This window comes from Cololabis saira, chromosome 8 (assembly GCF_033807715.1).
Source record: "Cololabis saira isolate AMF1-May2022 chromosome 8, fColSai1.1, whole genome shotgun sequence".
Classification (NCBI taxonomy): Eukaryota; Metazoa; Chordata; class Actinopteri; order Beloniformes; family Belonidae; genus Cololabis; species Cololabis saira.
In genome coordinates, this window is record NC_084594.1 from 31023412 (window position 1) to 31050370 (window position 26959).

Here is a 26959-nt window from a genome sequence, read left to right on the forward strand (position 1 = left end):
AGGCTCTGCGTCGATTTAACGCGGAACCATAAATCAGGCTTAACACGGAGCTGTTTAGAGCCTCTTTTGTTCTCATACCGGAGGAAAACTGCTAAGAAGACCCGCGGCCACTGACTGGAGTTTGTAGCAGTTGGGTTGGAGGAGGTTTGGAGGAGGAGCGGGGCAATGATTGACAGGAAAGGGGGAAAAGGACGCGTTTTTCACGGCGCAAAAAAACACCGTCATAAAAAGCCAGGAATGGAGTACTGGAGTGAAGTTTTTCTTGTTACACCCTTTTAGACACATTTGAGGGATGTTGGCCAAGACTTTTAATAGTGTTAAAAGCATGTTAAAAATGATGTCACAATACCTTTAAACTCTAAGTACATGTAGTTTGACAAATGGAAATAATAACTACAAATAGTTGAAGCAATAATTACCCGATGGAACTGCAGCCAATCGGCGTGAGCGTAGGTGAAGGTCCCTCCGAGATCAGAGGTCAGTTGGGAAGCTTCCACCGTCTTGTTCAGGACCCTCATAGAGGTCACCACGTCCATCTGATGAACACCGACACCCAAGACATTTCAGGGAGGATGTAATATTCAGCTTCAGTGTCAGTAAAGTAAAATAAACCAAAAAAAACATGAACACTGAAGAGGAATTCAAACCTGCAGACCAGGCTGTTTTTCAGGTCTTGGACAACTATCTTTATCCATCAGAATGATGATGCAGTGGACCGCATGGAGAGCTTGTTCCTGCAAGGCAGAGACAAAACACATGGGACAATGTCATGTCTTTTATCATAACTTGATATTTACTTTGATTATCAAGTAAATATCCTAACCTTTCCTTGTATCATCTACAGAAAACTAGTATAATCTATATCAAGCCTTTTTTTAAACTTAACATTAAAAATGTTTTGGGGTTCTTTTTTTGGACATGTGCATGCAGGTTTGTTTAACCTGGGTCATCAACAGGGCTTTGTACAGCTGGAGCGGAGGAGGTTTCTTCCTGGCATTAATTACCAACGTCATTCCAAGTTCTCGAACATCTTTCCTGCAACAATATGACATCATCTTAGAACAGATTAAGACTTGTTACCTCCGTCACAATACTCTTTTTGTGATACAGCTTTTTGGACTTTTCCTATATCTGACACACACACTTTCACACCCACACATGAACCCAAATACTTCAACCATTCTTCATCTTTGAGGCCTTCACACAGCCTTTATAATGCTCTCTTCTTGCATAGCCTAACCGCTGTGTAAGCACACATCAGAAATGGCTGCTAATTCTGGAAAGGCTCTGCATACCAGACACTTGGCAGTCCGTCTGGTTGCACCAGACTGTTATGATACGCCTCTTTACAAGGGACACCAGGGGGTCACACTTGCTGCTCAAAAAGCTTTAAAATGCAGAAGCCCTTATCAAGCTCAAGTTAAAGGATTTCAACTGTTAAATTATTTATCAGTAGACCCTTGAGGTAAGCATTTATAATACTCTGAAGGTCAATTATTGGAGAATTTTACAGATAGGTGCTACTGATAGGGAGAAAGAGTTGTTTTACATTTATTGTAATGCACTGTGGATTAGACCATGCACTTTGTTTCAGTTGATATGATGCTGCCCTCTTGTGGCCTCAAATGTTGTTGCACGCTGGGGCACATGACAGCTGCTTTCCCCTGCCGAACAACTACTGCAATAATAGTTATTTAACCATCTTGTTATGTGCGTTTCTCAGGAACAACAATATTTTTTAATGTTTAATTATCCAAAAGCATTAAAAAAGAACAAAAAATCCCAATAAACATTGTTTATATTTTATTAATAACTAATTATCAACCATTTGAATCAATATTTAGTGCAGTTCTCTTTACCTCTTACAGATTACTGTTCATTGAAGATAATTAATTCATTTTCAAAAAATAAATCATGCTATTTATTTTCTTGTTTGTTTTTTTACTGTACATTTGAAACACTTGTATATAAAATACAATAGTTTTACATGACACTGATTCTCTTAAATTTAATAAAATGTTTATTAAGCAACGAACCTCGGACCCTGAGACTTTAAACAACTTTTTCTTTTTTATTAGATTTTTAAACTTTGAAATGGGTAAATTTTAGCTGCAATATAACAGTAGGGTTAATAAGCAGAGATAAAACTATCCTATAGACCAATTATCCATATGTTTTCTTTTCTTTTTTTCATTAAAATAATGAGTTAGATGCATTTAAATCAGTGGATTAGCTTTTTGCCATACCTTGGTATGGAGTGTAAATAAAGCAGCAATTCACAAACACTCTGTGCTGACACAAGAGGGGACATCCACTCCTTTCTGTCTGTGTGGCACTCCATCACTGCTCTGCCATTCCTGTCCCTGCTGCCTGTGTGCATATTGACAGAAAAGAAGTTGAATGCTTGTTTTTTAAAAGGCCACTAAGCCACTGACATTCATATGAAATGTTGATTTAAAAATGGGTATGAGTGGAGAAAGAACAGTCACCAACCAATCAGAAGTTGGAGGTTAAACCCCCAGCCCCTGCAGCCTACATGTTAAAATTCTGAACATCATATTTCCTCAGATATTTGCGTCAGTGTTAATGCCTTAAATAGAAAGATCCCGTGATACAGGAGATGGAGACGACACAACTGACTAAGTTCAGTCATTTCAACCCCTCATTACTTTAATGAGAATGATCTCAGTCAGCTTCATGTAAGGGCCGATGAGGTCACACAGTACGCAATAAGACTTTAATGTAAACCAGCATGTCTTTTTAAATGTATCTTATATCATGAGATTTGTGGACGCATTTCTTATATACTGACACATAACCCCCAAAAAACTGAAATGTACCTGGTAAATAAAAAATCCCCAGTTCCAGCAGACTGCTGACCCTCCTGAAAGCAGAGTCTTTAGTTGTTGGGACCTTTTCAGAGTCAGGAACTGTTGCTGGCAGCTGGACATCTGAAGGAGATGGTGCATTCGTATTAGATAGGGTTTCACCGCGGCTTGATTGTGAATCTTTCAGTGGCCGCAAACACAGTGACCAAAGACAGAGAAAGAAGTCATGAATCAGAACAGAAGAAATATTTATCACTTCTAAAAATAATTATTTTATTTGATTACTTTATTCATCAAACTGTTCTGTGTTTACCTTATTGTAACAATAAAGTCATGGATTAATGCCAGGTCCCAATACAAGATGGTCACAGGGGACTCTGTCCACCAAATTATAAGCCCATGTTTCAGTATCAGCCTGTCTTGATCTGGTTTTTAGTCAAACCAGCTGCCACTCATCCTTCCACACATGTCTTAAAGCAGCAGCAGCCCACTTTCACAGTAAATATCAGGATTTCATAAAGTAACTTCATAGTAAACAACTTCAAAGCAAGAAACAAGACCAAAATACACTTCATACAAGACAGAAAGCCACAGATGATCTGGTGTGGGAGCGCCATAATGGAGTAAAACAAACTTGGTGGCAGTGGCACATAACTGGTGAAACCCTGACAGGATCTCTCTGAATCTCACTTTGGCTTTTGTATATCACTGTTTGCCATTTTCTGTCTTTGCTGCCTGGTGTTGGAATGCTGCTATGCAATTTCATTTGTCTGTAATTATGACGATGCGGCATTCCACGTGGTCTCTTTTCTGAACATCAGCAACAGATCTTCAACATAAATGGTAATTGCAACTTTTGCACTAGCTTATAAATTACCCACTTGGATATCAGTAAGTAGTACTTTACTATGGATGTGCAGCTTTTACGCAAATGTTATGAAGTATGTTACGCCATGACTCTGCACAACTAAAGACACATGCAGCAAAAATCAAAACATTAATTATATTTTATACTAAGAATGTTAGCCACATTAATATTATTGATCTCTAAACTGTTGATGCTATGTTCATGCAGGTCTCTGAACATTACATAACCTTATTCAGTTGCAATTATTGAATACGTACAGTAGTTGTGCCTGTGGCGAGCCACAACTTTAAAATCTCTCCTTTGACCTTTCCTCTACTTATAACAGCAATTTTTTTTTCATGAATAACATTTATTGTAACTGCTCTCAATCAAGATGAGGCAACCCTGCACAGCTGTCTAGCTTTAGTCAGACAGTTTCTGATCATTCAACACGGTTTCTGTGTGAAGACTCCTGGCATCCTGGCCAGAGCTTTGATTTCAAACACTCTGATTCCCCTCCCATCAGTCAACAATCCTTGTCGGTACCCTCTCTCTTCGCCAATTTAATAGTCCATGACAAGCATGTCTCCACTCAAGACCTCAATTCTCCCCTCTGAGGGGCATGCGTGTGCATGCAAGTGGGTGAAGGGGACAAAGAAACCTCCTCCTTGCATGTCATGCTGTCTCCCTACATTAGACAAACGCTCTGCATTTGCTTTTCCACCCGGTGGGTTCAGACCCTCACTTTCACTGGGGTGCAGGATGCTATTTCCGTTTACTCCCTTGATAAGAAGAATGACGTGAATGCAACTGTACTGCCAAAGCACTTTGAGAGAGGTGGGAGGATCCCTGGAGGAAGATCAGGCTCAAGTCTGATCTTTGACTCTTGAACCTGCTTTCTGAAGAGCCTTTGTGAAGCACGACCCTCAGTGGAGGAGCATTCGCTCAAACATGTCAGACCGCAGTTGAGTCTCAAGCAGTCTGTTTGGCTTTGATGATGAGAGGCTCTTTGAGACTTGAGCAACAGACTGCTATAAACGACTGTGTGCACAGAAACACAACGTAGATATCGTGTGTGGGCTGGGAATGAAAAGGAAGTCTAAAGATAAATAACCCTGAGAGAAGCTTGGATGTTTGAATTTAACTCTTCAACTTGACTTACCTTTTTTAGAGCACTTCTCTCTCTCCAGCCTTCCGGTTTCTCGATCCACCAGCACGCTTTTTTTACGCTGGATTAGGTCATTGATTGTTTCGGGGCAAATGTCACTGTGGCTTCTGTTGTTGAGTTTATAGAGAACGGGACTCCCCACCGGTGTTTCTGACACGGTGGACAGAGACCTTGCTTTAACTTTCTGCTTGCCCGATGGTTTAACAACACCTGCCTTTTGATTTGGTTTCAAGTCGCCATCACAGGTTGCCATAGAGACGTGTGACACTGGAGGCACACAAGCAGTATGTCCCAGTTGGTGGGAGATATGTTTAGTTGGAACTCTCTGACTGAGGCTCGGAACTGATGTTGAATTCAAGATGACGGATGATTCCTCCGTGGGTTTTTCTGATTCCGAAGCGCTGCTAAGGTGACCCGCAGAGTCCTCTGGTGTTTGCTCGCAGCAGGGCTCATGCTGGCAGAGTTCACTGCCTTCACAGCGGTCACAAACGTTTCCTAGGTAGTCTTTCTGAGCTTCAAAAGAACCTCCTGGTCTTGGGTCCCCTTCCTCAAACACGCTCCCTTCCTCTAAAGCAGACAGGTGGTCTACACTTCCCTTCTCAAAGGGAAGTGGGTTTCTCAGCGCTGCCACATAAGAGTCTCTGTACCTGGACTTAAAGTCTTGATCAGTGAGTTCCTGCCCCAGATCTCTTTGGCTACATGGTGTGGAGGACTCTTTAGTGGGCTGAAGGCTGTGTCCATAGGGAGCTCTATTCCCGAGGTAAACATGTGACGGTGGTCTAACAGACTGGAGCAAAACTAATTTAGGAGAAATGTCATGGCTGTCTCTGTGTTTATCCACAAACTCCTTCCCTTTGGATATATCCACCAGATCTACATAGTCCCCCTCTATCTCCTGATAGTTGTGGCTCTCCCAGGTGTTAGGAGAAACCCAACCTACAGGTTTGATTAAGGGTTTGAAGCCGGATTTTGGGGTTAGTCTTTCGTGTCCCTTTTTAACAAGTCTGGAAGGGGAGCACGCAGGTCTCAGAGACGCTGACATCCTATCTTCTAGTGGAGGAATCACAGCCCCTACTGGGAGGGTGGAGGAGTCAAACGGGAAAGGAACTGCAATCTGTTTGGACTCAGGGGTTGCCTTCTCACAGGTGGGCATCACCCTGGGCTTGTCTAAAAACTCGGGGATGGCAATTTTAGTCCACGGCAACTTGATGACTCCCTGGTCCGTGGAAAGCAAACACCGCGACAGAGGAGTTCCTTGACGACCTTCATTGATGTCCTGCAGCCACTCCTCAGTGAAAATGCAGGGGTATGACGTCTCAGGGATGGGGGTCTCCTCGATTTCTCTACATCCCTCCTCCAAAAGACTTTTGAGGACGATTCGTGCCGCTTGGTCACCGAAAGGTTCCACCTGGAGATAGAAGTCTCCGGGACGCAACAGCAAAGGGTTCACAGATGCCAAGTGGATAACGGTTTTGTCGTGGAGACACAGAGGCCAGCCTTCACAGCGGAAAACCACATCGGAGTAGCCAGCCTAGGAAAAAAGATCAAGGACAATGGTACTTTGTGATTAAGAGATTTCAATTCAACTTCAGCTATTATCACACTTTTCAAATGTTTGATAGCTGGTTTCAGTTGAAACACTTCAAGAGTTTCTTCAACCATCCAAGTCATTTTAACACAAATGTGGAGTTAGCTATTTTGTTAATCCTCTTTCGTCTGAACCGAGGTCAGTTTGTGTTGTGGCCACTTATAACATGAATAAAAACTGGGAAGTGCTGACGCTGAATTTCAATTAATTCATACTCACACACGCAGCCTGTTGGACACTCTCCAGCAAGTGTTTGGAAGGAATAAGGAAGTCCAGCAGGCACTGCAGAGCATCGCCCTGGTAACGCTCATCAATGGTTCGAAACAGCTGGCTGATGACGATTGGCGCTGTGACCTCGAAAGGTGGGAAGAGGGCCGACAAGGCGCTCTGGATAGACGAGTCCAGGGATTCTGGATTCTGGAGGACAAAAAGAGATAAGGGTGAGCTTAGGGTCTACGATTGTGCCGCTTTTCTTTTTCCATATGAACCTTGACAGAAAAAAATAAAATAACATTTTAATTCTTCTAACACCATGTGCTCATAATGCTATTTGAATCGTCTCAGATTTTGAATTCATTGCCATGTTCTACTGTACATCTTGATTAATTTTACTTCCTGTCTTAATTTGAAAGTTTTTTTTGTTTATTTAGTCCATTTCTGTTAGTTTTGCTATGTCTGTTATACCTGTTTTGCATCTGACTTTAGTCCTATTGATCATCCGACTGCGCTGCTCATGCCGCTCACATGCTTTCATCCGTTATTAATTACTCTGTTCACAGTTTTCTGTTCTCATTTATGAGATCCCTCTCATCCCTTCTTGGTTTCTTCCTGTTTACAGTATCGTGTTCAGTCAAATTATTGTGGCACTTAGATTATAATTGCCGGTTTACTTTTGAACTGCAACAGACCATCTTTTCTTCATAAATCCATGTTGCATGTTAAAACATTAGCTCACCTAAAACATGACTCATGAAATGTTGGCATGGCTCAAAACTGGGATATGCTGTCATGAATCATGCGTTAGAAACAATAAAGTATGCCGCTATAACCCGTCTTTCACACAGACCTTTAATCCTAGATTTGTATTCTTACTCAGTGTTTAGAGTATAAGTCAGGAGATCCAGTATAAAGACAAAGCCCATTTCTGGCAGGTCAGGAAAGAGAAAAAGTCTCAAGATGTGCCAAAAGAAAATCCACACTGCTTTGATTACGTTGAACAAAGCAAAAGTGCTGACTATTGAATACAAACTGTCACTTGATATCATTTGGGCTTTGGACAATAATCGCTCAAAATCTGCAGGGAGCGGTTCACAGAGACGACTTGATGAGGACTTTGTTTTTTCTTTTCTTTTGCAGGCTCAGACATTCCTTTTATTTGTGCAACGGCCCCTTTAGAGGAGACGTCTGCGGAAAGAATTGGACCAACACTGTCTGATTTAACAACCAATCAAATAACTACTAACAGATGAAGGTAGAAGGATAGGCAGGATTACGTTATATTCACAGAAGCAGACTTTATTTTTTATTTTTATTTAGTTATGAGAAGTAATGGGCTCCATAATTACTGAACATGATGATGAAATATATTTATTTTATGTCAAACAACCATCACGACAGTTTGTAGGATTTTTCACACTTACCCCTGATTTGCAGTTATAATCCTGTTATTATTGTGTTTTGAACATTAACCTGCTTTATTCAGTGACTGCATTCACACGGCCTTTTGGGAATATGCCATATGTCTTTTTAAGTGGATGTTATGATAGGTTTTTCTTAATTGATTACCTTTGATGTTTACTTTGTTAATATTTCCCTTTAGATGAGGTGGAATGTGCTTGTGTTTACTTTTCAGAAACCCTCAGCTGTGGCTTCGTGCTGAGTTTTGTCTCCATCTGGTCACAAGTGTGAACACTGATTCATTGTGTAACAAGGGAACCATAAGCTATGAAAGGTAAATATCCTCTTGATTATTTAGAAAAAAAACTAGACTTTTAAAGGAAATAAAGCACCAGCCAAGAACAAATACTCTTTAATACAAAGTGACAGGTACTGTTTCTAACCTTTGGCTTGTTGCTATGTTTGGAAACGCTTTGAAGAGATTTTTTTGAGTGTACTATGAGAAAAGAAAGTGTACCATCGGGCTAATTTAAGAACTTTCTTGCCTGATTGTGTGCAGTTTGTTTCATTTGTGCCTATGCTACGCTAAAGTTAAGCTGGTGTATTTCCAGTTGAGCAATGTCAGTGTCAAAACTAATTTAAAATGACAAATAAGCACCTATTTTCATCAAAAATGCCCACTGAGATTCATCCGTGTATGAAACCACCTCTTGTCAAGTGGTATCCATGCTGCTAGTTTTTATTGAGTGCTCAGTTCTGCCTCGAATAATCTCTCAAATGCTTCCGTGGAAAAGGTGCCAGCACTACCGGTGCTGTTAGTGAAGATCTGCTACGCACATGGAAACGATTACGATAAAAGAAGAACATTTTTTAAGTATTTTGTGTTTTGTGTTGGAGACGTTTTTAGATCTGAGATTACAACATATCAGTGAAAGGGCCTTTTATTTTATTGTGGCATGCAGTAAACTGTAGCACATGCGTTCATTTATCAAGTGGAGGAACCGCTTCGTGTAAACAAAAAGGACAACGGCGCAAAATTTGGAAAACAGTGAAAACAGATTTTCTCAAAAGAAAATATTGGCCCAAAGTTAGTTTAAGTGGGATATAAATCACTCATACTCATGCAGTCTTATTGTTTAGTCTTTCACAGTTGTGCTTAGCATGCAGCATCCCTCACAATCCAGTCAGGGGTTAAACAGAGCCATACTATATCTCCAAAGGTTAGAGGTTAACTTCAGATCATTGACAACATTGCCCTAATTCTTTCATATCCTTATCCTTATCCACAGTTTAGTGTTTAGATTTGATTATTCCCCACTTCAATGGCAAGAAAGGATGCAAACTCAGTGTTGAACTAAAATGAACACAAGCACTTGGCACATGTTATGGATATAGAAAGTTGTTAGTCACCATCCACAGCAGGCATGTTATTCATACAATCAGTTCTGGGTATCCTGCGGTGTTAAATCAATCTTCGGGCCTCACAAAGGACTCCGGCTTCAGCCCTTTCCTTGTTTAGCTTGATGGCCTGACCAGGACCGGAGGAGCTCAGGGTAAACACAACTGCAGCAACTTCAAAGACCTCATACTGGTGAGCACTGGGACCGTTTGGCAGATGCAAAAGTATTTGCGCACGCTTAACACATAAAAAGTTTAACCAAATGCCATAAAATTGCAAAAGTCTGTTATAGTCCATTTATTACTACAGAACACTATTGAACTATATTTAACATCGCTACTCACAGATTGCTCAACTCTAAGTGTTGTTCAAATTAACAAATGCTGACCAAGATCACCCAAAGCAGGATGTTGGATGCGAGTCAGCATCATTATTTGAGAACTTGCAGCAACTTCTGTCTCTATAACCCTCTCTAGTTATTGCATTTCCTCAGCACAAAAGAATTTCTTTTTTTTTCTGATGGTGCACATATGTTGCAAGAGATTATGAATTGGACTGCAGAATACCTTTGAGGCTGGATCCTGCTGGGTAATGCATCACAGCTGTTTTAGGCTGACTGCAGCCATTGAACTTGAATTCTACTGTATTACTTGAAATTAGCAGTAAACCTGAGGTCATATCTAATAAAACACTGCTCAGAGAGCTGAGAAGTTCAGTCTCTTATTGACTGTTTTGCTATCATCAGAACAGTTGGTCTGTGTAATGTGCCTTAGTTGTGTTTGAGCATATTTCATCAGGATATCTCACTTTGTTAGAGTTATTTTCAACAGTAGATAACCTTAATAAATGTGCTGTAACAAGGGAAAAGGCATGGAGTGGGACCGTTCTCCTCGTGCTGATCTGCAGAAAGAGTTATTCATTAATTTCCCAGTTGTTTAGCTTTAGGCACATTCCCCGTTTTTTAGGGGGCTAAAGATAAGATGACAGCAGGTGAACATTAATGAGTAAAATGTGAATGTGAACCATGAATGGATAAGCTTTTTTAAAAATGTGCAGTTCTGAATGGGTGAAGAAGTTTGTTTCCTTATGTTCATTTTTTTTATTTCTTTCACTTTTTCGTCTGTCTGTGTTTATGGTAAAGGAACTTTTCCTAGGGCACAAACACATACAAGTCCCAGCATGTTCACAGACTACTGTGATATGGTTGTGGATTTCAGATGCATGATCGTTATCTTCAATACGATTCTGCCCGTTTCCATAATTTACTGTAATTGGACGACTTTGTGATTAAAACTGCCACGGTATCGGCAAAGCAGTTTCAACATTCTGCAATATATCTGTGCCTACAATCTTGACTCATGACATCTTTCCAGGTAATCATTATTGTTGTCAGAGAAACAAAACCCATTTTGTCAAAGTTGCAGCTGCAAAGAGATATTAACTTTTTTTTTTTTTAACCTTGCCTGAAACAATTATACTCTTCTGTGGCTGCGCTGTATCGTTGTGGGTGGTTTTGGCTAGAAATAAATGAAGGAGATCCTCTTGATATTGGGTTTGCATAGCTCGGGGCCCATCGATGGTCAAGCCAGCAGAATGAACTGAAGGGAGTCGGACTGTGCGTGTTGTGAGTTATTATGTCTTATTACATCAGGTTCTATCAAACAACAGCTCTGACCAGCAAAAGGGTTTAGCTGGAATTTAATTTTGGAAAAAGGGAAGCAAAACATAATAAATTATATATGGTATAAAATGTACATGTATATAATTTTACATGTAACAAAACATGAAATGTATGATCGCAAACATTAACTTAACTCTGAATAGTAGGAACAGTTTTAAACAATACTTATGTCTCCTGCATAAATTGTTAAAATCATAATATTATTTAAATCCTTGCTCTGTTTTATATTTGAAAAAAAGCATTAATTAATTGAATTACATACAATTTCACTGGTGAGTGTCCTTGTCACTACTGGAAAACATAAGTAATATTTCTCAACAGAAAAGTGAACCGCACATACTGTAGCAGCTTACTGATCACATTTGGGGGTACGTCTCTACAGCACGGGTCCACATACCCACAAAGTCTGCACGTGCCATCTTGGCCATAGTTTGCTTCCCTCCTGCTGCTAACACATCCATGGGCTATGATGTTGTCCACATACCCAGACTTTATTGTATTATTGGACTATTTTCCTGTATAATTGTGTAATTTTAACATATTTGAGCAACCATTAGAGTACAATATTAAAGTCCATTAGACCATCTTTTAAAGTTAATGGATTTTCACTCCAATTCATATTCAGGAAGAATCTCAGCCCAGCGTCTTAATGATGAAATAACTGCAGTAATGTTGCGTGCACATTTACTGGCCCATAATAGGAATTAACTCAACTGTGTGTTACTCCCACACTCAGGCATAGAGGAGAAGTCAGTCAAGTATAAATCCCGAGTCTTTATCCAGGCCAGCAGAGAGCGTCCAGCGGACCGCATTCCTCCACTGCCTCCTCTTCACCTCTGCAACAAGGGGATTCCCTCTCTGCTCACTATTGTCCAGTGCAGTCTGTGGTTTAACTCTAGAAAGAACTTCAGTCTCCAACAAAGGTCATTGTTTAAACCTGAAAGGCCATGCTGGCATGAACAAGTGTCTTTTAAAAGTTCATTCTTTCTTTGTCTTGTCCACTATTTAGGCCCCCTGGGACTTTTTTTTTCTTTTGCAGTGTTTGCTATTGAGCAAATAATTGCATGTTTCAGCACATTGCCCCAGGATGTGGTTAAAGAAAGTCTTGTCTGTATAAACAAACTGTCCAGACTTGTATGACACAATGTGCATTTGTGTCATCATCAGCCATAATGGGTCAAGATTAGTGAAGTTAAGCTGACTACAATGTAAATGGAAGCAGGTAAACGTGAACTAAGCAGAAAAAGTTTGACAAGGTGGAAGCATTTTGTTGACGACTCTGTTCTGACACATGTGGCTCTTAAAATTCCTCATAAGAGGACGACTGTCACTCCGCCTCCAGGGTGAAACCAAAACAAAATCAGAATTGATAGTTAAGTGCTGATTTGATTTCTACATGTATGGTCTTGGTGATTTATCCAGGAGTTGGACTTAACCCGAGACAATCTCCTTATTGACGCAAGGCATTAATTGGAAGTACAACCCTTAGATGATCGTTTGGGCTTATCGTTTTACGTTTCAGGAAGCCAAGAATATCTATAATCTCATTGCTTTCCGCCTCAGGAGGCACATGCCTTGACCTGCATAAGCACATGTCCTGTTGGCTAGCAAACAAATCCACATTTGGAAGTTGGACCTTTTCCCCGGAGACCCAAATTCAACTCCCGTGTGAGTTGTTTTTTTCACTTCTAAAGGACATTGAGGCTCTTAACTCTTGTGAGTTTCCTGTAGGCTGTTTTCTTAGTTTTTTGGTCTTTTGTCTCTCTAATTTGTCTTGTTTTGTTTTCATTCTCACAATTTGTTACACTTTGATCATAAAACTACTTGGTTAATGAACTTTCATGATTCAGTGCAAAATACAGCTATGAGAAAGGTACAAGGCTTTTTAAATCCCTGCACATTTCTCACAAATATGAGGAAATCATGACACTGGGTTCAGAGCACAAGATTATGCATATAAAACCCATAAAAATGCACATAAATTGTCACAAGAAAAAGAAAAATGAGGTCATGTGAGTAACAGTGTCTCATCTTTATTTTTGTTTATTTGCTTTAAAAAAGAACCATGAAAACAGTTTTCTGCAAGCAAATCCAAACTAAAAGTGAAACACGTTTGTGTCTTGGATTCATCATCGTTGTAATCAAAAGGACAGAATTAGTCACAGTCTTGGTCATATCAAGATGACAGACATTTGGCCGGGCTCTCTCTGTGACTCCCTTAAATATTTGGTGTCTTCTGTTTTGTGATGCGACAGCTCTGGTTCCTATTTAACTTGGCAGGGAGGCCTATTCGACATCTGAAATCCTTTTAAGCAATTAAAAAGACTCCTACAAGGCAGAATTGGTAGCTCATGTCTTCAAGGTCCTTCTGGTAGGAGTAAACACGGTGCTCTTTTACTCATTTATCTGGTTGGTAGTTTAAATGTTTGTAGAGTTAAAAGTACACTTAAATAGTTTTCTCTGTAATTCTCTGGTCAAGCATTTTTCTTTGTCCCCGAAAATACAGAGCTGCAACGTTTCAGCAGTGGAGGGGCGAGCTGGGATTCAATTTGACAAAACTGCTTATTAACTGAATAAGTTTATGATCAAGAATGACCATATAGTTTGTAACTTTGGATTCTCAAAACAACATGTGTTGGACTCTGGTATTGGCTCAAACTATTAACAAAATATGTCACAAGACTTTGGCAAAGTTTTTTTCCAAACAGTGTCTGATTCCCAGATGCAAATCATGGTAATTGTGACATTAAAAAATGTTCTGGGGATTTGCCCGCTCCCCAAACTGACTCACAGTGAACAACAAATTGAAATGCTCAGTATAATATCTTCATGCAGCCATGGATTCGGAGAGGAGCGCTATCTTTGTGCAGTTATGCTAAATACACGTAAAAGGCATACAATTGGAAATAGTTAGCTTTTTGAAACTGCAAAGCACCATAAGAGGCCCTAAGGAGCAACTCAGAATAGTCAAATGAACATGAAAAGAAAGATGATGTGAAATGAAATGACACAAGGGCTTGTTGGCATGATTATGAGTTTATCGTGGTGAAAACTGACTTGCAGAATGTTTAGACACATTTCCCCAAGAACACACAACTATATGCTTCAAATGTCGCCTGCAAAACATCTGTTGAGTTTGACCCACATTACTCAGGCAGTGATAATAAACTAATTGAAAACACAGCTCGCAGCTCTCATCTTGACTTACAACACTGAGAAATATAACGGTTTTGCAGTAGCAAAGCTGCATAAGAGCCAGTGCTTCTACGTGTTTTCATCTCATTCTTTGTTTTTCTTCTGGTTCTGGAGTTTATAGTGAAAACCTGGCACCCTAATCAGGGACATTCACCTGATTCCTTATTTCTTGTTTTTTTTTTTTGCCTTCTAACTGTCAGAAACAGCCTAAGTATTTAACTTGCAGCTCTGATAACTGATCAATGCTGCCTTTGTTTCTGGAATGAATATAAAGAAAACCCTCAGTGGTTCGTTTCCTATTTTATTCACCATAGGGAACACCAGACAGTCCTCTCTAAAAGACGGGAGATGATTCTGCATGACAATACCCCGTGGCAACAAACTGATGCTCAATTATTTTCATCCAGTCGTACTAACTGAGATTCATGTAAATACATGTGACAATAGGAAGGTAAATTTGAGTACACTGTGCTCAAATACGTTTCACTTTTGTGCCTCTTTCTTTCAGTCTCTTTGAATTTCCAAACTTGGTAATGAAGTACTATTTTATATTTATCTATAGATGAGAAACAATTAAAAGTCTCTTCCCAAGTTGGACATTTAAATAGCACCAGACACAAAGTAGCTACTGGATACTAAGCACCGTTTTAGCAAAATTAATAATATAACCTTGTACTGTATATATTGAAACTGACTGGGATGATTTTATTCAAAAAGGAGCGCAGGAATTGGGCCAATAGTAAAGCATCCATCGTATCCAGATATCCAGATGTCCACATATATGACATGCTTATATTAAACTAAGTACTTTATTTGTTTTTAGTCATTTTAAACATATGTAGAATCATTACTGCAAACCAAAAGTCCCAGATGTGTGAGTTCAGATTCTTGTTGCAGTGCAGTCCTCTTTTCCTTTAGAAGTTTTATTTTTGCACCTCATCAAATACAGTAAATACAGCAAGAGGAGTTGCAATAATGCTGGTAGGCCAGAGTGCTTATTTCAAGCTAAGCTGAAAGCATTTTTCATAATATTCTAAACTTCACCAGATTCACACAAACGATCTTCAGGCCAACCCTCTGAAATGTTTTGTGATTGCAGTTTCATTACTATGACTAATACTTGTACATTCATGCCTAAAAGTCTTGGAATTAAGACACATTTTTTGCAGTTTTCAGTTTTTGTACCGTGATCCACATCGTGTCTAGATTATTGTCACGTAGAGTGAACAAATGCACTTTGATATAAAGCACAAAACAAACAAATAAAAATGCAATTTGCATTTCGTCCCTAGCACAGCCTGAAAACTGACATCATCTCAGCAGCCCGACGCTCAGCACAGAGGTAATTATTAACAAGCACAAGTCAGCTGAAACCGCTCTATCATTCTGACTGAATTATAAGAACAGACCGATAGTTACAAAAGGCAGGTTCCTAAAAATGTCTAGCTCTAAAGAGATGTGTACAGCCATCACTTCTTTGCATCAAAATTGTTTCACATGCGTCAAAGAGGCTGCTTTAACTGTGCAAGACCGGTTCTTTTTGAGGATTCAGTTAAGGAACTGTGTCACCACAGTTGCAGGGCACAAGTGCAGCGCTTGCTCAACAATGGCAGCTGGTGGGTGTGAATGCTTCTGATGCACTGTAATGCTGCAAAAGCCATGTGAGGAAAGGCAAGAAAGAAGCCAGTTTTCTCCAAGGACAACATTAGACTGAAAATATGACCCCTTCCAGTTGTTTTGGAAAAATGGCTCCCAGGAAAAGAAGTCCCATATCATACCAACAGGGAAACATCCTAAAACCATTCATGGTTGAGGTTCTTTCTCACCTCAGTGAGTGGGTTTACTTACATTCTTCTGATAAACACAACCTGTATAAAGAATAATGTCCTTCAAGAGCAGCTTCTCCCCAAAGTCCAGGAGCAATCTCAACCCCAAACATGATCTAAGAATACTGAAGCAACAAAGTTATCAAAAACCCGAATCCTGCAAAACTTTGGCCCATGTCTGTAGTTTGGTATCTGGGCTCTGAACTCATCTGTCTCCATGGATAAAAGCTAAGTTAAGACAATGGGAGTGATGAACAGCTTTGCTATTTGGACCCTTTGACTCAGAGGAAGAAGGTGAAGTAGTGCTGGGATGTATTTATTCATTTCTGTATAGAACAGGAAGACTGGTAGTTGTTCTTCAGTTGGCAAGGAAGAGATGAGCACTATATTGCTCCTTAAATAAACTCAGGGTGGGCTTGAGAAGAACCCAGAGACGGCATGAGCACAAACTGTTGAAGTTGCCGGCTTGAACCAGATCACAGGCATCACCAAATTTGTATCGCTTATCGACTTTCTAGGTATTTCCTCAATACAGTAAATGGAAATTAGTGGCAAAGGTGCCCTACAGCAATCTGTTTATGTATCTGCCCTCGACAAGTAATTCTTGTTTGAGGCAGATACATTCCACACATCAAACTCGTGTGTGGAATTTGCATCCCTTCCTGAAACTGCTCCCGACCGTCAACCTCTCCCACGAAAAAGAAGAAAAAAAACAACAAAACATTCCAGTCGGGATTTCTTAAAGCAAAAACTACATTTTGCTCACCTTTGAGATGAACAGATCAAGTATCTGTGACCACATTAGGCTCCCCCTGGATGTTTTAGTAAGCTGCGCTATTGGAGCCCAGGGTGTAAAAGGCAGTGGAGCTACGACCACATAAACCCAGGTCAGCATGTGAACTTGATGACAATCAAAGTTAAGATTCTCTTTCACAAAATATAGGAACTAATAAAATAATGACTGATGCCCTGCAAGCTGAATGGTAAAATAAAGCATTTGTGTGGCCCAACACTATGTAAAGTAATCAGATTTCAAACTGTTGTAATCAAGATATTCTTTTAACAATGGATCCGTTGGCTTCATATGTTTCAAAGACTTTTGCTTGTTATGTTAAACCAGAGATTTAACAACCAAATCCCTCATTTTTAGAGAAAGGTTTTACAGTTATCAGCTTTTTTTTAGCTTTTTTCCCACTAAATGTGCACTAAACGGCAGATAGTTTAAGCTGGTGAATATTTGCCTGCTGGATCAGATTAATGTGAAGACATGCTGTAAAGTATTTTATTTTTATGACATTCTTTACGACTGAATAACTTTCAACAAACTTGATTTAAGTTTGTTTGGTAACTCCCAAGCTCAGCACATTCGGGAAGATGAGGGCTAACAGGACTTCTCTTGCATTAATGTGAATACAACAACAGAAAATGATTATCTGTGCAGCACCAGGTTCCTGTACAGCAGAAGACGTGGACCTTGAAAGTGCTTGACCTCGCTGGTGAATAAATGACTTGTTTTTTATTGTAACACAGTAACGAAAGACAAATATGATGCACATAAGCGAGACAGAGATCTGTGTTTTGTTAACGCATCCAATGTTTACCTAAGATAGAACCTCCTGGTCATGCACGGAGCTTTAATCAGACAACTTAGACTCCGCAGGCTCGTATGACTGTAAGTCGGGGTGGTCAGGGAGGAAAACATCACTCATGCTTTAAGTAAAACAAACAGCAAGGGCAATAAAACTGGTCAAACAAGTGTGCTGCGGCGGTCGTCTAGGGGTGGGAAGCAAGTACAGTAGTGGCTACAATGCTTAGCCAAGTTAAGAGAAGCTCTTAAACATTTATTCTTACTTCTGCATGCTTGTTTATGTTAGTTACAGGCCTGACTGAGGCAAAAAATAAAACCCATCCTTGTTCCCACGTTGTGGTTCACTTCCCATCATGAATTAGAATCTGTTGCAACTGGGATTAGAGCGGTCCTCTCTGGGTGTAAAAAAGCCTTGTGGTTTGAACTTTTCAAAGAACCAAACACTGAACCGGAGAGTCTATTATGTCCACATGCAAAGCAGTTAAATCATTTATTCACTAAGGCACCCTCCACTCACAGAAGTATGTGTGCCATCCGCATCAATGAAGTCCAAATCAAAGGACTTGAAGATTCAAAACAAAAGACAATGTGCCCCCCTCTGTCTTTGTTAGTGGGCACACACTTAGAAAACTTAGGATGCTGCAAACTGTTGAAGTGAAACAACCCTCCGGCTGTGCATCGACACGACAAAAAGCTCAGGAGAGTGCAGTTACATTAGTTTTGTGCAGACTTTGTTTTGTCTTAAATATGAAAAAATGACTTTACAGAATGTCATTGCACAATAACGTGCACCAGGGGGGGAAAAAAAGCTGAAAGTAGCCTATTATGTGTGTTTATGACGGCCCATGGTTCCTAAAGTTTACACACACATGTTAGGCAAAAGCAGAGAGAAACAAAGTCACTTGTCTCGTCATAAATACACCCTCTCTGATAGTGGGTAAGTGGTGCAGGTTAATTCTTGAGACAGAAAACAACAATGGGCAGGATGGAAACACAGGAAACTAACTTGGATGCTACTTTACCATGTTTGCAGCAGTCTCTCCTCTACCAGATAGAAAGTTTTTTCATTTTTGGTCCTGATAATCCTTTCCAGGCAACCTCCTCTGGCTCTGTGCTAGGAGACTTGCCATGTTTAGTTCATCAGCTGGCTGAAGTACATCCACAAGACAGTGAGCAGTCCTGACTGAAAAATAAGTAAAGTCAACTCCATTCTTCACGCACTTTGAGTATGTGGCACAGAGAGACACAAATTGTCAAGCCGCCTGTTGATAGCTCAGCTCCTCTTTCACTTCTCTTTCGCTTCCCTCCTCTGAGTGTTGGGGGGTGAGAGAAAGGGAGGAGGAGGGAAGGAGCTGGTCTGAGAGGGGGAGGAGAGAAAAGCACTCCCTTTCAGAGGAAATCCCCCTCAAGGCTTTTCAGAGTTTCTTTGCTCTCTGCAGCACACAGGCTTTATCACACAGCCAAACACACCCACAGACACAATGCAGCACAGTTGGAAACGTTGCTATCGCTGCATCTATTACTGTACGTCATATCAGAATCTAGACAGTTTCTCATCTGCAGTGCATTTTAAACATATACGTGCATGAGCATACATAGCTGAAAGCACACTCTTTTGGCCTGGAGCTGTAGAAATTTCAGCCCCTTGTTTGTGGCCCCTTTCTTTCTATTTTAATCACTTGGAGATTTTAGACGGCTAAGTCATTCTTTTTTTTCTCCTTACTTTACCTCATAGATTTCCACTGTCTGCTCCAGGCTTTTTCATTTCCTTTCTTCAGCGATTGTCTTCCAGTAGGCTGCCCAGTGTTTAACTCATATCAAAGGGAGAGACAAGAGAGGGATTCCCTGCAGAGCTCCAAGCCAAGCGGCAGAAGGGCACACAAGCATCGCTGCTATACCTCCACAGTAGGTCAGAGGAATGCAGGGCTGCTCCTTATGGACCACAATTTACATTATACCTGGAACAGAATGAGGGTGTACAAAGAATGTTAACCTAGGGTTGTAGGCTGCAGGAAGCGAGAAGAATCACAACCGTGGCATTCCTTGAGGGAAAAGATTGACAAGCTGCCATTTATTTCTACATGCCAGACACGTGACGAAGGAGGTTTACACTAGCCGCTCACAGCTGGCCTCCACCTCTGTCTGTCCGCTCATGCAGATTCCACAAATTACACGGACATCCATGAATATCTTCACCGGGAACTTAATACATTTAATTTTTTTGTATAAAATGTCCAGCTGGAAATATGATAAGGAAAAGTTTCTCCAACTCCTTGAATATTTAGAGTTTCTCCCCCTTTGCAGAAACTCTCTGGAACATTCCTCACTCATTTTTTTTTCACGCAGAAAAACTGTGCTAATTTGTCTTTCTTTCTAAACCATAAAACTATGTAGGGACTTTCTTGAAACCTGGTTTCACTCTCTATCTCTCGCCTGTGCTTCAGTCTGTCTCTTCTTCTTTCTTCGTGGGTCATGTTTATCTTATTCAGGGATGTTTAAACATTAAATACAGAAAAAAAAAAAACTTTCAAGCTCTTACTGTCTTGAGTTTTGGATAAGCACCAATCCTACGCAGTGTGCACACTGTGCACAATGATGTGAAGAAGGCAAAATGAATGAGAATAGAAATGGTTTTACATCACTAATCAGGATTTTTTTTTGTGCAAGCTGTGTCTGTCAACTTGTGTCACTCACATTTCACCCGTATCCGCCCCTTTAGGGGACTAAATACCCTGAATCCCTTCAATCCACGTGAAGAAGTGAACATGACAACATATTGTGACCAGTTCTCTGAGTTCATTATTTCACAATTAAACATAAAACCAGTTTTTTGAAGGTAAGGCTTCTTCCAACCATTCTGATTTCTAAATGGGAAAATTGTCCGTATCTCAGCAGCATATTTTATGCAATCTGGTACCGTACTGTTGATATTATTTAGCAACAGTAACACCCTCATAAATTCGTGCAGTGATTGCAACACTTCAGTCGCACCCACTTAAGAGAGCAGAAGCGTCATTGTCATAACATGAATCCAGCTGGGAATGTGTCGTCTTATCTGTCAGAGCATCTCCGGCATCTCAATGGGTAAAACAAAAGGTGCCTTGCCGCAAAGCAGCACAAGTTCCTCCACAACAACATTTTCTTTCGTAATGAGCTTTTCAAATCTATATCACATCTATCTGTTTGTGAACTGCAACAGCTGGAACTGCCAACCAACGCTGTACCCATAACATTCACAACACATGACATCACTGCAGGACGGCGAACAAAGAGATAGTTGACGCTGGGAGCAGAGAGCTGCTCACAACGTTTGAGGGATACATCCAAGGTCGAAAACAAGACGATGTGTGTTTGGGTGTGACGTGCAGGTTTTTATCTTTTAATAGGTTTATATTAAAATGAATGAAATGACATGATTGTTCTTTCTTTTTAAATCATCTAACTTCAGTGGTCTTTTTTGTGGCATCCTGATTAAACTAAAGGTTGCTAGCTACCTCACACCAAGAGATAACAACATTAACCTTCATAGTGGTGGACAGTAACGGGGTAAATTTACTTGAGTACTGTACTTAAGTACATATCCAGAGGATTTGTACTTTACTTGAGTATTAGATTTCTTTGGTACTTATTACTCTTACTTGAATACATTTCCAAGACAAATATTTTTACTTTTACTCGAGTAAATTTCTAGGAAGGCTGAAAAGTACTCGTTACTTTCAGGTCTGCTCTTTTTTCTTCTTCCCTAAAATCCTATTGGACACAAGCTGTTTTTGTCAAAGGAGGAGACCTATCACAGTGCACGCTCTCCACTGGGATGTACGTAAAGCGGAAATACGTCAAGCCTCCTCAAAACGATACCGCCAAAGTAGCCTGCGTTTGTCTTGAAAGCAGAGATGTAGTTTTTTGTAAAGCAGTGGTCTTTGAGGGGGATCCAGACTTAGTTGGATGGTGCAGGTTCATTTGGTTTCAGTTCATGATTGTTAATAAACTCTGCATCATCTGCTGTCCTCTTATGATCCCATTCATTTGATTTGTTTTTGGTGTTTCTGCAGGTTTTATATAACATTGTGGTTCTAAAAGCAGCACATCAGTGTAGCTGGTTTCAAAGAGTTAATTCTCAGAAACAAGAGTTAAAAGATCCTTAAATTAATTCAGAAAAAATATAGTAATTTACTGATGTGGAAAATAAGAAATTTACTCTTACTCTTACTCTTACTTTTACTTAAAGTAAATTTAAAAGCATTTACTTTTGGATACTTAAGTACCTTTAAAAGCAAGTACTTTTCTACTCTTACTCGAGTAATATTTTGACTGAGCTACTTTTACTTGTAACGGAGTAAATTTTGACCAGTAGTATTTGTACTCTTACTCAAGTACTGGGGTCGAGTACTCTGTCCACCTCTGGCCACCAACTTTCAACTTATTTTTCCAAGTTTTACGACTGTTCGGCGCCAATTGGCCTCCTGTACACATTGAATGATGCTTTCTAATAGTTGAAATTGTCTTAAAAACTGACTTAAAAACTGACTTAAAATGAAAAGTCATTTTAAGTTAGTTTGCGTATTACCATGGTAGCCGAAATAGTTTGGCCTTACAATGTTCCAAATCTGGCTGAACAAAAACAACATTTGGCCCGTGATTTGTATGACCTCTCTGCCCTGGCCTGAATACTGGAGTCTGAGCTGGGTACTGAACCTGAACCTGAACCAGCGTTGACGCTTGCTCAAACTCAAGTCCCCACATTTGAGCCCACTGTCAGTCAGCACAAGATTAAATGTATCAAATCTAATCCCAGTCTGGCACAAATGTACACACAAAACCTCACCAAATCTCATAAACATTACGTTCTAAAGCTTGCTTACTTCCAATGAGCTACTATTAAAGATCTGCCAAGTGTCCTCATGCTGAATAGCCCCATTCACTTCAAAGTGTTCAGGAACAATAGAGTCTAATGATGATTACCTCTAAACTTTACTTCACATTTTATACAGTAATTCCATTCATTGTGGATATTTGATTACAGTTTAATCAAAATAATCAGTGATGATTTTTTTCTAAATGAACTCCAACATTCAGTACTTTTAAACTTCTTGCTAAATCCAAATATGAGGCAATATAAACCCTGAAAAACTGGCTTATTGTCAAACTCTAGAGCAAATCCAGACTACCTTCCCTCCAGTATGAAAGCTGACCACAGCGGGTTGACACTCCGCTTTAACCCCCCACCCACATCCCACTCCCCTCCTACTGTCTCTCTCTCTCTCCTTCGCTACATGAAAACCAGATGGGTTGTCCATATAAACCTGTAAGGGGGGAGTGATCTTTGCTTTGTGAGGCAGTAAATGTTGAGATTTGAGAGGATACAGTTTATAGAACATGAGTAAGTGTACACATTGGCCACCAGACAAAACTAGACAGACAAAGTTACACAGAGATGAAGAGTTAAGGGGTTTCAGAGATGCAGATCTATGCAGGAAGTCTGGAGCACACACACCCACTGCAGCTTTTCAAGTACTGTAGTACGCACACATCGACGTGTCCTGAAATCTCTTCCATAAAGACATAAACACATGCTTCCAGACACAAACACAGACACATGAAACTGCAAACAATTCATCTTCACTTTGTCCCTCCATGTCTAATTCCCCCTCAGCGAGGGGGAGATCTTTCCAGGACCCCTTCAGGGATTTACTTCAAACCAGCATTTTTTCCCACTCAACTTAACTCCACACACAGACTTAGACACCCCAGTATGCACCAGTATGACAGTCTATAAAACATGACTCACACTATGTCTATACACACAAATCTTTATTAAAGTCTGGGAAATAGGGTTGCCACCTTTCAGAAATAGAAATAAGGGACGCCCTGATTTCAGCAGCGCAGGAGCCAAAAAAAAAAGCCCCAAAACTTCTAAACTGCATAAAAATGTGTTTATTTTATATGAAAAAACAAAATGCTTTGATTTAAAGTTTAAAGTGCTTTAATAGCATTGAACTGTCATGACTGTACAGACAGCCAACCATACTAGCAACTGAAATAGCCTCCTATGCTACGTATGTCCACATCAGCCAAGATGTATAATATAGCTACAGGTGAAGAATATGGTGTAAAAGTTAATTTATTTCAATTATTCAACTAGAATATGGTGTAAAAGTTAACTTATTTCAATAATTCAACTAGAATATGGTGTAAAAGTTAACTTATTTCAATAATTCAACTAAAATATGGTGTAAAAGTTAACTTATTTCAATAATTCAACTAGAATATGGTGTAAAAGTTAACTTATTTCAATAATTCAACTAGAATATGGTGTAAAAGTTAACTTATTTCAATAATTCAACTAGAATATGGTGTAAAAGTTAATTTATTTCAATAATTCAACTAGAATATGGTGTAAAGGTTAATTTATTTCAATAATTCAACTAGAATATGGTGTAAAAGTTAATGAAAATACGGTACAAATCGCGTCCCGTATTAGTTCAATACGGGACACAACTTTTTTTTTCTCAAATAAAGGACAATTCCGTATTTTACGGGACAGGTGGCAACCCTACTGGGAAAGTTCTAACTTGCCTCTCAGCAACTGACCCCCAGCATCTGTACTTGAACCAATTACCTGATTCCATTTGCTCTGGGAGCGTACATATGTCTAAATTTAAGCATATCAAGTCATATTAGTCGTACACGGGGAGGGTGGGGTGTTTCAGCAATGCTAACTCAGATCATTAACTGCCCCTCGAACGACATACAGATACTTTTACGGATGTCTGTGTGACGTTAATACGAAGGGTTCTGTCTCACTGATGAATGCATGCAAACTCTCCACTCTTGATGGGACGACATGAAAGGATGAAGGAGGACAAAGGGGTGATCTGTGTCTTCCTCGTTTCACTTTCCCAGGAAGGGCAGCCTTTATCAGCGTCTGGAGATCTGTTGCTGTGACTGTGACATAATTTCCTGCTCGACCCCTGCATGTCAAGACCTAGGCCTGTGATTTAACATTTGAGGTCTTTCAACAAACAAGGAACCAGAGTCCAGGGTTCTTCTTCAATAACCGTCAACCACACAGTGTGTTTTTCTGTGGGGTATTGCTTGGTACTTCCAAGTGTGCTTTTAAGGCATATTTGAAGTAGTGTGTCATGCTGTGTGGCACTTAAAAGCATAAGGCGCGGGAGGGGGGGGCAGATATTTACCTACAGTCAAAGTATTTTCTATTCATGGTTCTATTTGTGTCTTTCATCATCCATTCAGTGTGTCATAGAGTTTGACATTAAGTGTTGCCAACTGTTTGTGTAGCTTCAAATTCATCAGTCAACGGTTCTACAAATCTTGCTCTATTTTAACATCTAAAAAACGATAGGACAGAGGCGCCTCCAACACTTAAGATTGCTTTCCGTCTGTCCCACTTTAACAGATTTGTTCCCACGGAGATTTTATTATGAGCCATCACATCTTAATACTCTGAGCATGGCTCCTCGGGATACAGATACATCCTTTTTGCAGTCAGCTGCCTTCAAATACAGATATCCTTTTCCTTTCTGAACAAATAAACAATGACCATATTTCCTTATTGTCAAGATAATACTGGCTTCATGTCATTTTATACCAAACCCTTGTTTACAGCAAATCCATGATATGAATTTCAATACTGTTTGAAAAACAGTATAAGCTTCACGGCTAACAAATGGCACTGAGCTGCAGCTGAGGACGTGACCTAAATCGCTCTGTGATAAAGGTTCACATCAAATACTGACAGACACAGACTTTTGGAAGCTCTGCAGATGAGGAATAAGGCATGAAAAACAGCTCTAACTGTTGATATTTTTCAATGACTTGATCCAAGTCTGATATGTTGACTTAACCCAAACATTCAAACATTCAGTTTAATGACGTCACAAAAATGTACTACACTGTAGTTATTTAAAACAGCGGGTTGAGTTTCTCCGACGCAATGCTTTCTCCAGAGATCATGTTTGTAAGGGGGGACAAAAAATGTCTGCACCAAAGGAACATGAATGCATGAAACTGACCCAATCCCTTTTATGTCACTCCTAGAGCCAAGAGGCTTTAATCTCTGCTGGTCAGTTCTGTGCTAATCATACCCAGCGTTGATGAAAGCAAGCATTTGTTGTTGTACAGTATGTTGCAATGCAAATAATGTTGCTTTTTTTTAACAATATCTAATTACAATTAATTCTACTTCATCAGAGGTGGGTAGAGCAGCCAAAAATTGTACTCAAGTAAAAGTACTGTTACTTCAGAATAATATGACTCAAGTAGAAGTAAAAAGTAGTCATCCAAATAATTACTCTAGTAAAAGTAAAAAAAACTACTCAAGTACTGAGTAACTGTTGAGTAACGTCTGATTTATTTTTTTAACACGTCCATTCAAACAGACAAAAGTACAAAATAATCATCTTCAGGCAAATTAAATCAATAAAATAATAAGATAAATTAAAATTAATAAAAAATAAAATATAGCTTAAATTAAAATAAGCTTAAAATAAATTCAAGTAATTTAATAAATAATAAAATAAGTAAAATAATAACAGAATAAAAAAATAAATTAAGCACAAGTAGCACAAAATTTCAAGCCTTTGTACTTTTCTTTTTTAACCAGAACTAGAACAAACATGAACTCATAGAAACTCTGTGTGTGTTTGAGTCTGTGTATATGTGACAAAACATGCAAAAACTAACATTTTTCCCAAAGAATCACCCAGTGATGTCATGAGATTGACGCGTACGCGGATAAAAGGGATAAAAGAAAAGTAACAGCTCAACGTAGCCTAATGTAGTGGAGTAAGAGGAACAGTTTCTCCTTCACAAATCTACTCAAGTAAAAGTAAAAAGTATAGTGATTAAAAACTACTCCTAAAAGTACAGAATTTCCCAAAACTTACTCAAGTAAATGTAACGGAGTAAATGTAACTCGTTACTACCCACCTCTGTACTTCATATACCTTCTACTTTATTTTCTAATTCTACTTGTATGGTTTTATGGTTTTCTGAAGCCTTTCGTAATAATACACGATGAAGCTTTTTAAGGCAGTCGCTGGACTGAAGCATTCATTTGGATGCCCACAAATAAAACCCTGAGTCAGGATTTAATGGTTAATTTTCATCTGGACCTGCTTGTGCAAGCCAAGCTGTTGACACAGTGGTGTTTTGGGAAACCAGTATCTGAAAACACAGCCTGCCGCTGGGCCATGGGAAACA

At 39.6% G+C, this 26959-nt stretch overlaps 1 protein-coding gene across 3 annotated transcripts in view; it reads right to left on the reverse strand.

Annotated features, from left to right (window-relative positions):
- LOC133448836 (uncharacterized protein KIAA1755-like) overlaps positions 1-19030 on the reverse strand; it is a 30781-nt gene extending 11751 nt beyond the window's left edge. For 2 of the 3 annotated variants that reach the window (XM_061727739.1, XM_061727737.1), the window contains exons 1-8: positions 18760-19030; positions 6651-6848; positions 4838-6374; positions 2841-3008; positions 2247-2370; positions 942-1035; positions 648-734; positions 420-536 (exon numbers count right to left, since the gene is read on the reverse strand). In XM_061727739.1, the coding sequence (XP_061583723.1) occupies positions 420-536; positions 648-734; positions 942-1035; positions 2247-2370; positions 2841-3008; positions 4838-6374; positions 6651-6848; positions 18760-18762 (2328 nt within the window). In that variant the 5' untranslated portion in view covers positions 18763-19030. The remainder of the gene's footprint in view (positions 1-419; positions 537-647; positions 735-941; positions 1036-2246; positions 2371-2840; positions 3009-4837; positions 6375-6650; positions 6849-18759) is intronic. The other variant, XM_061727740.1, reaches the window with a different exon arrangement.
- Between the last annotated feature and the right edge of the window lie 7929 nt (positions 19031-26959).